General features: G+C 32.7%; 1 protein-coding gene across 1 annotated transcript in view; it reads left to right on the top strand.

Annotated features, from left to right (window-relative positions):
* Positions 1 to 13,884, top strand: part of COL21A1 (collagen type XXI alpha 1 chain) — a 198,649-nt gene that overhangs the window by 76,442 nt on the left and 108,323 nt on the right. The window contains exons 3-6 of the mRNA XM_055263888.2: positions 751 to 1,302; positions 9,741 to 9,909; positions 10,004 to 10,220; positions 12,572 to 12,745. Of these exons, the coding sequence (XP_055119863.1) occupies positions 751 to 1,302; positions 9,741 to 9,909; positions 10,004 to 10,220; positions 12,572 to 12,745 (1,112 nt within the window). The remainder of the gene's footprint in view (positions 1 to 750; positions 1,303 to 9,740; positions 9,910 to 10,003; positions 10,221 to 12,571; positions 12,746 to 13,884) is intronic.

Below are 13,884 nucleotides of genomic sequence, written 5' to 3'. Positions count from 1 at the left end.
TTCCAATAGTTTGGAATGGCTAACAGAATGCTCAGAAAAGAACAGCTATATTTGTCTTCTTCCCTAACTTCTGTACTTAAAGCAGCAATAATAGCTATTATTTATAGCCCATATGATAATAAGATAATTTTATATTCATGCTTTGTTTTACATTTAGCATGTCACATTTATAACAGGGGAAGTCTTTTTCTTTCCACAACTGCTTATAACTTGTTCAAATGTAACTTGCACCAAAGAGGGTATTTTTTTTTCCCCAAAAGGACGTTAGGATGTGTTGACCACATGTGTTTCCTGGCATCTTGAAACAAGAATCTCTATCTCTACTACACAAGGAATAGCTTTATACCTTTAACGATAGATTGTTAGTATAAGCTAATGTTCTGACTACATTATTCACTGAATATGAGACATCAGACCTTTAGAAACTCATCTTGGATATAATGCAAGAGTTGATTCATTGGGTGATCTTGGTTCATTACACTTTTATCAACTATTAATATATCAAAGATGAAATTTTATTGGCTAGCTAAGTCCTGGAGTTGGTAGAAAATTTGTTTTTAATTTTTTTCTCCCTATTCACTGGCTTTTATTTTTGTAATATTTCAGGTTAGCATTAAGCTAAACATATTTCACTGACAATTTAAAATAAGCAATGATATTAGTATATAGCTGAAACTCATATATTTAAAATCTCTCCCTTTTTGCTTTTTATATAAAAGATGTGCTATGATGGTTTTCTTTTGCACTTAGGTTGTCGTACTGCTCCGACAGATTTGGTTTTCATCTTAGATGGCTCTTATAGTGTTGGCCCAGAAAACTTTGAAATAGTGAAAAAGTGGCTTGTCAATATCACAAAAAACTTTGACATAGGGCCGAAGTTTATTCAAGTTGGAGTGGTTCAATATAGTGACTACCCTGTGCTGGAGATTCCTCTCGGAAGCTATGATTCAGGAGAACATTTGACGGCAGCAGTGGAATCCATACTCTACTTAGGAGGAAACACAAGGACAGGGAAGGCCATCCAGTTTGCACTCGATTACCTTTTTGCCAAGTCCTCACGATTTCTGACTAAGATAGCAGTGGTACTTACGGATGGCAAATCCCAAGATGACGTCAAGGATGCAGCTCAAGCAGCAAGGGATAGTAAGATAACATTATTTGCCATTGGTGTTGGTTCAGAAACAGAAGATGCTGAACTTAGAGCTATTGCCAACAAGCCTTCGTCTACTTATGTGTTTTATGTGGAAGACTATATTGCAATATCCAAAATAAGGGAAGTGATGAAGCAGAAACTTTGTGAAGGTAAGCCTTAAAATGCCTTAATATAATTTGGGAAGCAATTAATAATTGTGCTTTTTACATTTTGATATAATTTCTTCATTAACACTAGTGTAAATTGTTATATTTAATGCCAATTATAATGTTACAACATTTATAATGTTATAAATATTATATTTATACTGTGAGCATAAATTTTTTGTGTTATATGTATTTAGGATAAATTTTGGTTTTTAGAAATTATTTACAAATCTATGTATGGAAAATACAATATTTTGTAACATTTATTATTTTTCCTTTCAATTATAACATGTCTATTGTAGAAATTGTAGAAAAAAAGGCACAGAGAATAAAAATATATATAAATCACATATAATCATATCCCCCCTGTTAATGAGTTTTTCTGTACTTTACATTCTAGTTTTTTTCCTTTTTTCCCCAGTGTGTTTTAGTTTATCCTTCTGCCTAAATCAAGATACTATTGCATATATAATTTCATACTTTATTTTTGTATTATATACTCATGTATACAATTTTTATAGTCTATTTACAGGATAGCAGAAAATTTCCTACTGTAATTTATTTTAAATTTTTCCTGTTTTTGTACATTTAGTTTATTTCTAAGTTTTGCTAATATAAACGACAGAAATGAATATTCTTGTACATAATTCTGAGCTAGAATTTCATTATTTCTTCAGAAAAAAAAGCTTCAAATTACTGACATTTTTAAAGTTAGGGGGAAAACATGTTAAAATTGCACTTTAAAAAGCTTAACTTCCCTTTCACAGAACATTTGAAAATAACAGTTTATTAATTATGTTTATATCATTTCATAAAATCTAACTTCATATTCACGATAACTGCATGGTATGGGAAAGTCCCAGTTTTGGTAAATATTAATCCTATTATGGCATAGATATGCTAATATTCAGATTATTTTAGAGGAGAGTAATTTTTATATCTCTTATTTTTTAATATTATAGGAATTTAATGTACTATATTAAAGTAATATTCATATAAAGTGAATATTAGTTTGTCTACAAAAACTCCCAAGGTAGGTGGCTTCACATTTGACAAAAATATCCTGTGTGTTTATGGGTTAGGAAACAAATTATATCATTAATTCCTCTGTTTTCTTCATATTTGCTTGTGGGATATGGTAGAGAAAAACATTTTTAAATTTTCGTATTTAAGAGACTGTAGAAAATTAAACGTCTTCTTCCATGAAACTTTAAATAAAGGTACTGTAATAAGTACAAATCACCACCACAGTCCTTTTTATGAATCTCTAGTAGTTAGATTTTGTTGACATTTATCATATTGAACAGGCTAGTGGGATTTAAATTTTTAATGTGTGGTCATATTAGTTAGAATTCTTTGATTTTGAAGCCAGGTATATTTCATTCTTAAAACAGACTTTTCCTGGAGAAATTTCACTTATCATTCATTTTTATCTTTAAATATAAATGTAACTGATAAAATGTTTGTTCAATATTTGCTTCAGAGACTTTTTCTGTGGATCTGTATTTTGGTAAATGCATCCTATTTTAATGATTCTAACTAGTAGATGTGCTTAAAAGAGTTAAACATTCTTTTAGCTAAAATGTATCATCTATAAACACAATCAAAATTGAAATCTTGCCAAATATATTTTCATCCACACTCAAAAAGATGTAAATAATTTATATGTCTAATCAGTTCACATATCTGTTGCACAATAGACATCTTTTTAAATGTTTTTGAAAATGCACTTATGGAATTTATATGGGTGTTCTGCACTTGACTTTTTTTTTGAGACAGAGTCTCGCTCTGTCGCCCAGGCTGGAGTTCAGTGGTGCAGTCTCGGCTCACTGCAAGCTCCACCTCCCGGGTTCATGCCATTCTCCTGCCTCAGCCTCCCGAGTAGCTGGGACTACAGGCGCCCACCACTATGCACGGCTAATTTTTTCTATTTTTTAGTAGAGATGGGTTTCACCATGTTAGCCAGGATGGTCTCGATCTCCTGACCTCATGATCCGCCCGCCTCAGCCTCCCAACGTGCTGGGATTACAGGCGTGAGCCACCGCGCCCAGCCTGCACTTGAGCTTTTATATTGTATTAGAGTATGATTAATGCATTAAACTAAAACATTGCTATATTACAACAGCCACAAACCATGTAATCTGTATTTGAATCATTTGAGAAATTCACATGCTTTTTCTTTGACACATACTTAACTTCTACGTTGAAGTGTTAACATGTAGGATGACCATTTCCTAATACTGTTTATTTTTATACTCTGCTGTAGTTGAATCACAATGAACAAAATATTATTGAGTTAAATGATATTTCCCACAGCTTATTTCATCTTTATGGACCTATTATTTCTCTGGAAGAGTTGTCTCTAATACTTTCCTTTCTCTGATAGGTGATGATTCCTTTATCTCTGTAAAAGACTTGTGCTGCTGCTGCAGCTACTGCTACTAGTACTACTACGCCTACTACTACTACTTCTACTACTACCACTTCCTCTTCTACTACTACTTCTTTTTCTACCTTCTACTACTACTACTTCCTCCCCCTCCTCCTCCTCCTCTTCTTCTTCCTCCTTCTCCTCCTTCCTCCTTCCTCCTCCTTCCTCCTCCTTCGTCCTCCCTCCTCCTCCCTCCTCCCTCCCTTATTCCTTCCTCCTCCCTCCTCCTTCCTTCTCCCTCCTCCTCCCCTTTCCTCCCCCTTCCTCCCTCTTCCTCCCTTTTCCTCCCCTTTCTGCTCCCTTCCTTCTTCTTCTTCATTTTTCTCTTTCCCCCTCATATAAAACACATTAACATGAAACCTAGTCTCCTAACAAATTTTTAAGTGTACAGTATTGTGAATCATAAGCACAATGTTGTACAGCATATCTTTGGAACTTTTTCATCTTGCTTGACTGAAACCTCCCTCCTTCCTTCCCTCCCTCCTTCTCTTCCTTCCTTTCTTCCTCCCTCCCTCCCTCCCTCTTTTCCTTCGTCTTTCTTTCTTTTTATTTTTGGTAATGGCCAGCCTAACATGTATGAGGTAACATTTCAATGTAGTATTGATTTGCATTTCTCTGATGATTAGTGATGTTGGACATTTTTTCGTATACCTGTGGCCATTTGTATGTCATTTTTGGAGAAATGGACAAATGTCCTTTGTCCATTCCTTAATCAGTTTTTTTTTGTTGCTGAGTTGGAGTTTATTATTTATTTTGAATGTTAATCCCTTATCAGATATATGGTTTGCAAATATTTTATCCCACTTCATAGATTGCCTTTTAACAGTTTTTTTTTCTCCTTTGCTGCACAGAAGCTTTTTAGTTTGCTGTAATCCCAGTTGTCTATTTTTGCTTTTTTTGTTGCCTGTGATTTTGGAATAAATCATAAATGATTTGGAAGAAATCATTACCAGATTGATGTTATGAAGCTTTTCCTAGTTTTCTTTTAGAAATTTTATAGTTTCAGATCTTATGTTTAAGTCTTTATTTTGAGTTGTTTTTTGTGTATGGTGTAAAATAAGGGTCCAACGTTATTCTTTTGCATGTGGATATCTGGTTTTCCCAGCACTATTGATTGAAGAGATCCTTTCCCCGTCAGGCAGTCTTACCACCCTTGTCAAAGATAATTTCATTGATGCATGCAAGAGTGTTTTCTGGGCTCTCTATTCTGTTCCATTTGTCTATATGTTTGTTTTTGTGCCTTTACCATACTGTTTTGATTACTCTAGCTTTGCAATATATTTTGAAATCAGGAAGTGTGAGGCCTCCAGCTTAGTTTTTGTTTCCCAAGATTGTTTTGACTGTTTGAGGTCTTTTGAGGTTTCGTATAAATTTTAGGAATGCTTTTTCTACTTCCGTAAAAAATGTTATTGGGATTTTTGTAGGGATTGCATTGAATCTGTAGATCAAGTTAGGCAGTATGGACTGTTTAAATAATATTGTCTACCAATCCAGGAACACAAGATATATTTCCATTTATTCCTTCTTCAGTTTCTTTTATCATTGTTTTGTAGTTTTCAGTGTACAAGTTTTTGTTCTTTGGTTAAGTTTATTTCTAAGTATTTTATTTTTATGTTTTATAAATGAGATTATTTTCTTAATTTTCTTTTTAAATTGTTGTTACTGAATAGAAACACAACTGATTTTTATATGTTGAATTTGTATTCTCCAAATTTGCTTCATTTGTTTCTTCTAACCATTTTTTTGGCATGGAATCTTTTATGTATAATCATTAGGGTTTTCTATATTTATGATCATGCTATCTGTGAACAGAGATAATTTTATTTCTTTTGTGATTTGAATGCCTTTTATTTCTTTTCTTGCCTAATTCCTCTGGCTAGTACAATGTTGAATAGAAGTGGTGAAATTAGGTATCTTTGTCTTGTTCTTCATCTTAGAGGAAAAGCTTTTAACATTTTACCATTGAGTGTGATGTTAGCTGTGAACATTTCAAATATGGTCTTTATTATGTTAAAGTAGTTTCCTTCTATTCCTTACTTGTTGAGGGCTTTTATCATAAAATAGTGCTGATTTTTGTCAATTATTTTTCTGCCTCCATTGAGATGATCATGTTATCTTTTCCTTCATTCTGTCAATGACACATTTATTGATTTTATGTGTCGAAGTCTTTCATCCTGTGGATAATTCCAATTTGGTCATGGTGTATGATGTTTTTGATGTGCTGTTAAATTCAGTTTGTTAGTATTTTATTGGGGATATTTGCATCTATATTCATCAGGGATACTGGCTTGTAGTTTTATTTTATTATGGTATCTTTTTCTGGCTTTGATATCAGGTTAATGCTGGCCTTATAAAAATAGTTTATAAGTGTTCACTCCTCTTCAATTTTTTGAAAGATCTTAAGAAAGGCAGATATTAATTCTTCTTTAAATGTCTGGTAGAATTCACCACTGAAGCCACCTGGCACTAGGCTTTTATTGTTGGGGTGTTTTGATTACTGATTTAATTTCCTTTAATCTCTAGTTATAGGTATGTTCATTTATTCATGTTTCAGTTTTGGTAGGTTATATGTTCTAGGAATTTATTCATTTTATCAGGTTACCAATTTGTTGATATATAGTTGTTCATAGTGGTCACTTAAAATCCTTTTTATTTCTGTGGCATCAATTGTAATATCTCTTCTTTCACTTCTTGTTTTGAGTCTTCTCTCTTTTTACTTAATCTAGTTAAAGGTTTGTCAATTTTGTTGATTTTTCCAAAAAAGCAACTGTTAGCTTTGTTGATTTCTATTTTCTATTTTCTACTTTATTTATTACTGCTTAAATCTAAATTATGTTTTTCCTCCTGCTAACTTCAGGCTTAGTTTGTCTTTTTTTTTATGTAGGTCCTTGAGGTATAAAGTTGTTTATTTGATTATTTGATATCCTTTTTCTTTTTTAATTTAGGCATTTATTGCTATAAACTTCTCTTTTAGTACTGTTTTCCTGCATCTCATAAATTTTGGATGTTGTGTTTTTGTTTGTCATCAGGTATTTTCTAACTTTGTCTCTGATTTCTTCTTTGACCTAATGGCTATTCAAAAGTGTGCTATTTAATTTTTACATATTTGTGAATTTTTCAATTTTCCTCCTGTTGTTAATTTTTAGTTTTATTCCATTGTGGTTGGAAAATATACTGGTATGATTTCAGCCTTCTTAAGTAAGACATATTTTGTGATTTAACATGTGGTCTGTCCTGGAGAATGTTTCATGTGCAGTTGAAGGGAATGTGTATTCTGCTGCTGTTTGGTGGAATATTCTCTATGCATCTGCTAGGTTCATTTGGTCTATAGTATTGCTCAAGTCTTCTATTTCCTTATTGATCTTCTGTTTGAATGTTCTAATCATTATTGAAATCCTCTAATATTATTGTGTTTCTGTCTATTTCTCCCTTCAGTTTTGTATATGTCTGCCTCATATTTTTGTTACCATGATGTTGGCTGCATATATAATCATAATTATTATATCTTCCTGGTGAATTGACCCTTTTATCATAATAGGATATCTTTCTTTGTCTCTTGTTATAGTTTTGTACTATGTGATATAAGTATAGACATCTCTGATGTCTTTTGGCTACCATTTGCATGGAATATCTTTTTTCATTTTTTCACTTACAGCCTATGTGTGTCCTTAAATTTAAAGTGGGTGCTTTTCATTTCTTTTCTCTTTTCTTTTCCTTTCCCTTTTCCCTTTTCCCCCTTCCCTTCCTTTCCCTTCCTTCCCCTTCCCCTTCTCCTTTCCCATTCCTTTGTCTCATTCTGTTGTCCAGGCTGGAGTGCAGAGGCATGATCATAGCTCACTGCAGCTTCAACCTCCCAGACTCAGTCAATCCTCCCACCTCAGCCTCCTGAGTAGCTGAGACTACAGGCACATGCCACCATGTGTGGCTAATTTTGTTGTTTTTTTGTTTGTTCGCTTTTGTTTTTGCTTTTGTAGAGATGGGGTTTTGCCATGTTGCCCAGGCTAGAGTCTTTCATAGATAGTATATAGCTGGATCTGTAGCTCTAAACAATTCAGCCTCTCTATGTACTTTGATTAAGGAGTATAATCACTTACATTTAAGGTAATTACTGATAGGGAAAAATTATTATTGCCATTTTGGTAATTATTTTCTGTCTTTCCTGTAGCTTTTTGTCCCTCTTTTTTTCTTTCACTGTCTTCCTTTGTGTTTTATTGCTTTTTTTTGTAGTGATGCCCTTTATCATTTTATTTATCTTCCATAGGTATTTTCTTTGAGGTTCTCATAGGGGTTACATGAAACATCATGTAATTATTACAATTTAAGTTGGTATGAAATTAAATTACATATAAATATTCTATATTTTTGCTACCTGTCCTTTGTTACTGATGCCACAAATTGCATCTTTTTATATTTTATATCTGTTAACGTATTTTTAAAGTTACAGTTTTTAAAAATGCTTTTGTCTTTTAACTTTTACACCAGAATTAAAAGTCATTTATGTACACTATTACAGTATTATAGTATTGTGTGTCTGTCTATATATTTACTTTTATCTGAAAAATTTATACTATCTTATGCTTTTATGTTGCTGTTTAGTATACTTTTGTTTGATCTTGAAGGACTCCTTGAGAATTTCTTATAAGGCAGATCTGATGGTGATGAGCTTTCTCAGCTTGTGTTTATCTAGAAAAGTCTTTATTTCTCCTTCATTTTTGAAGAACAGTTCTGCCAGACATAGCATTCTTGGTTGGCAGGTTTTTTCTTTCCTTTCAGCACTTTGAATATGTCATCCCACTCCTGGCCTGCAATGGTGCTATTGAGAAATCTGCTGATAGTCTTATCAAGGTTCCCTTGTACATAACAAGTCTCTTTATTTTCTTGCTCCTTTCAAAATGTGATCTTTGCCTTTAACTTTTGACAATTAGATTATAATGTGTCTCAATGTGGATTTCTTTGGGTTTAACTTAGCATGTATTAGGCTTCTTGAATTTGAGTGTCCATATCCTTTTCCAGATTTGGGAAGTTGTTGGCCTCATCTCTTTAAATAAGCTTTTTGTCCCCTTTTCACCCTCTTCTTTTTTTTTTTTTTTCTGCAACTCCCAAAATGCATATATTGGTATGCTTGATGGTGTTGCATAAATCTCTTAGGCTTTCTTCACTCTTTCTCATTCCTTTTTCTTTTTGTTTCTCTAACTGGATAATTTCAGATGATCAATTATTAAGTTTGCTGATTCTTTTCCCTCTGCTTGTTAAAGTCTGCTATTAATCATCTTTAGTAAATTTTTTCAGTTATTGTATTCTTCAGCTAAAGTATATCATACTTATTACCTATATAGCTGACTATGTAATGCTAATGATTATTCTTAAGAAAATATTCTTTATACGTATGATTAATATATAATTATAGATGAGAAAATATGTCCATTTGAAGAACTTTCATGAATAGATGGGACCCAGGTTAAGTTTTTTCCAGAGAGACAGACTAATGATATTTGAGTTATAGAAATATAAGCTGCTTGAACTGGAAAGAAAATCAAGAACAGAAAATACTTTTTACCCCTTAAATGCTAAGAATGCAAGAAAAGAATTTTAGTGTTCATTTTTGAATTAAATAAATTAAAAGCATTATCCAAAGTTGTATGACTAGTTAATAGGAAATCCTAATGAGAATCATAAATCCTGTTCCATTGTTTTTCTTTTCCATAGGTGTTAGATTGTCTCAATTTTTTGCTAAAGACAATACATTAACAAATATTTATGTTATATTTTTGTTTTACTTTTATCCCTCATTTTTTAGAGAAAAAAGCATATTAAGATCTCACTCTTAAATGTGTAAAATACTTCTACATTTTCTCAGAAAAGGTATTCATATACATTTACATACTATGCATATGTAGATTTTATAATTCTAATTATAGAATACTATATTGTCTAGTATTTCTCGCTTGATTTTTCTTTTCTTTTTTGAGTAGTCCATGATTAATCAACTTTTATTGCTTTTGCTTTATAGAATCTGTCTGTCCAACACGAATTCCAGTGGCAGCTCGTGATGAAAGGGGATTTGATATTCTTTTAGGTTTAGATGTAAATAAAAAGGTTAAGAAAAGAATACAGCTTTCACCAAAAAAGATAAAAGGATATGAAGTAACATCAAAAGTTGATTTATCAGAACTCACAAGGTATGCATTATATGTTGACACAACTTTTTTGGGGGGATATGTCCATGGACACGTCAAGAATTCTTTAAGCTTACGCTTGCTCTTCTTTTTCTAGCAATGTTTTCCCAGAAGGTCTTCCTCCATCGTATGTATTTGTGTCTACTCAAAGATTTAAAGTCAAGAAAATTTGGGATTTATGGAGAATATTAACTATTGATGGAAGGCCACAAATAGCAGTTACCTTAAATGGTGTGGACAAAATATTATTGTTTACAACAACCAGTGTAATTAATGGCTCACAAGTGGTTACCTTTGCTAACCCTCAAGTTAAGGTAAAGATGCCCGGGATAATACCATGATTACGATATTCATGGGGAAGCACCATTGGGTTTATGTGTGTTGGGGAAAAGAGGGCTATAATTTTAACATGACTGGAAATATTTTTACTTTAAATTTAATGTTTCTGTGTTGAAGAAAACTAACAAAGAAAGGAAAATTTTTTCTTGATCAATATGGGGACAAATGCTGAGGGGAACTGACGTATTTTGAGTGCCTACTACTAGGTACCAGGCACATTTAATTATAATAGCCATCCAATAAAGAAACCATTGCTCCCATTTTGCAGACAAACTAATATTCAAGGATGTTAAGTTCTCCCTCAAAGTAGAACAGCTAATAAGTGATGACATCAGGAATTAAATTTTGGTCTAGTTGACGTCAAAGTCCATATTGGTCTGTTTTACACTGCCATGTTCTACAGGATATTTACATGAAGACATATCTGTTAGAATATTAAATACCAGATACATAATAGGTATGAAATTTACCTTAATTTAGGAGGACATTTTATTTCCCCGAATGGAATACATATTTAATAGAATATATAAACTTGAAAAAGTTTATTTTCAAAATCATGTTTTCAGAATCCAGATGCGATAATAAAAGTAAGTTTTGCTCATTATTATAATGATGATAGTCTAAAGCCATATTACACAGCTTAGGAAATATATATGGTAATATATATAAAGTATGCGATTTCTTCATTTAGTAAGTATATTACATTAAAAAAATTGTTATTTGCTGTCTTCATTAAAGCCAATGTGCCAGATTGTGTAAGAAATGACAAATGAATAAGGCATGTTTCTTACCTGCAAAGAGCGTATTTCCAATAGGATATTCAAGGCAACTGGTATCAAATAGAAGTACAAAGTGTTAGTGGAGTGTGGATGGGAAAATGTGTTCTAACATAAAATAAGAGGAAATCTGAATAAGTGAAATAATTTTTGAACTGGACCTTGAAGGATGTATAGCATTTTGATGGAGATGGATATAAGGGCACATTAAATAAATGATTCAGTATTGAGTCATCATGTGTGTAATAAAATGCAAGGTTTTTATTTAGAGAATGCAAAGTGACTCTCCTGTGTTTAGAGTATAAGATGCATGGAAGAAAAAGCTACCTAGCTGTAAGCCCAATTTATGAGGAGCCTGGAAAGCCATATAATGTGGTTTGGACTTTATTCAGTGAATGTTTCATCAAAAGGTCTTGACCATAGTGTGTCACGGTCAAGGCAATCTTCTCTACTTCTTTTTCTTCTTCTGTCCATAAATAATACTTTCAACTTTATCTAAAATTAGGCCAGGTCCTGGGGATACAGAAATTAATAAGATGGAACATCTCCCCTAACAGAACTGTAGGGAGAGAGATTAATTCTAGTGGTAGTCTGAAGGATGGCTTGGAAATGAAAGGGTCAGAGATCTAGGCAGATTTGAAAATTATTGAAGTAAAACAAGAGTTCCAAGAGCCTAAATTATGGCAGTGACAATGAAAATGAAGAAATGAATTTGAGTCATGTTGAAGAAATATACTGGGTAGAACTCTGCATCTGGTTAGTTACTGCAACTCGAAGAAAGAAACTTATGTTTAGAGGATGTTATTACGTAGGGAAATGGGGTCAAGAAGAAAACTCTGGGGGGTAGTTCAAGTTTATTTTGTTGCATACATTGTTGGGCTAATTGTAAAACATCCTGAAAAATTATTCTACCTAGTATTAGAATTATAGGACCCACACATAGGAGAGGTACAGGCTGTTAGTGTAGACATGGGAGTTATTACATAGCAGTGATAATTGGCCTGGAGGAATGGATGAGTCAAAGAGAGAGTGAAAAATGTCCAGAATAGACCTATGAGTAATGCCCTCATTAAAGGGTAGGTTGAGGGAGAAGAACACTCAGAGGCAGAGAGAGAGAATGAACAACTAGAGAGGAATAAATGAAAATGATCAAGATTGTTTGAATTCCAGAAGTTGAGTGAGATTATCAAGGAAGATTGATTAGTTATGGGGCCCAAAGTTGCAATGAAATAAACAAGATGAGGAAGGAGAGAAGCCATTTGGATTCAGAGATTATTAAACTCATTTATGACTTTGAGGTAGTTGCTTTAGTAAGTTGTTTGACACAATTTCTTTGAAATATGTAATAGGAACTCAGATAAAGATTAATGAAAGAACTGGTGGATAGCATATGAGGTCCACCTTGGATCAGGGTGAATTAATGTATAATACAGTCAGTCTGTGTGGGATAAAGTTTGTCAGCAATGGTTAGGAACAAGGGAGTAAGAACAAAGAAAATAAAATATCGTTAGGGGCTTTATTTATCAATCTTCCACACTTTCTTTTTGTAGATGTTGTTTGATGAAGGCTGGCACCAAATTCGTCTCTTAGTAACAGAGCAAGATGTAACTTTATATATTGATGACCAACAAATTGAAAACAAGCCCTTACATCCAGTTTTAGGGATCTTGATCAATGGGCAAACCCAAATTGGAAAATATTCTGGAAAAGAAGAAACTGTTCAGGTAGATAAATAATGATTTACTCTTTGAATTATATAGAATGAAACTTTTGCTGTCCTTTTTAATAGTTTTCACTACATTTAATCGTATTTAACTTAATTATGAATTCCCTTAAGTTGTTCACCAAAATGTGGTCAGTTCATTAGTGAAATTATGTGTATGTATATGTATTAAAATGCAAAATTGGACTTAATCTATTTCATAAGAATATTTAGAAAAATGTTCCCCTGGGTTCAGGATAGAATTCTACATTTCTAGGAAACATTAATTTCATGTCTCCCAAGAGAAACAGTTTAAGTAATGAATTTGGAAAAGAAAATATAGTTTCATCTGTAAGTGGGGCTATAAAAATGTCTTTGCAGCTGCAAGGATAAAATTAGATTAATTCATGTCAGGGTTCTTCACAAACAAAACTGTTCCTTAAAAATAAAGCAATTGTGGTATGTTCAAATTATACCTACAAAAGTTTTGTTTTGACTTTTTGATACCTCCTTAAACTGGAGTATCTGTATTTGGATGGAGAAATGTGTCTGTAAACGCCATTTCCAGAAAAATCCTTTATTTGAAAAGGTATGTCCCTCCTGCACTGTTTCTATTAAAGGACGAGTCTGTCATTTTCATATACGTGTTTACACATGTGGTCTCTATGAATTAATGCTACATGTCAAATTGTAGTAAATATTTAAAGATTAACAGGTGCTGGGCCTACTAATCACACAACACTCCATGCCAGCAACTAAATAGCGAAGACCAAAGATGGCTTCTTGAGTCCACCCTATACCATCAGGAATGTTGTGGAGATTTAAGATAAACACAGAAAACTGGGAAAACTTTTAAGTGTCCGACAAAATGCTCTTTAGATTAGCTTTTAATACAGGAGTACTAAAAAAGCCTCACTGAGTTCTGGAAGAAAATCGGAGATTTGCTCTTGGTGCTAGGGAATTTTTCTTTAGTAGTTATGTTGCATCACATCTTTATAGTGTAAAGTATAAAAATTTTGTATTTTCATTGTTTTAGCTAAATGCTGTGATGTAAACCTTACACAATTACTAACCATAGTGGATGTTTCTATGTATCTGAGTTACTCTTATAAAACAATTAGCTTGTGCCTCAACTTTAATTCTACTGGGTTTATGTTCTTA

This window comes from Symphalangus syndactylus, chromosome 23 (genome assembly GCF_028878055.3).
Source record: "Symphalangus syndactylus isolate Jambi chromosome 23, NHGRI_mSymSyn1-v2.1_pri, whole genome shotgun sequence".
In the NCBI taxonomy this organism is placed as follows: Eukaryota; Metazoa; Chordata; class Mammalia; order Primates; family Hylobatidae; genus Symphalangus; species Symphalangus syndactylus.
The sequence above is the reverse complement of the archived record's forward strand: the minus strand, read 5'-3'. Positions and strand labels throughout refer to the sequence as shown.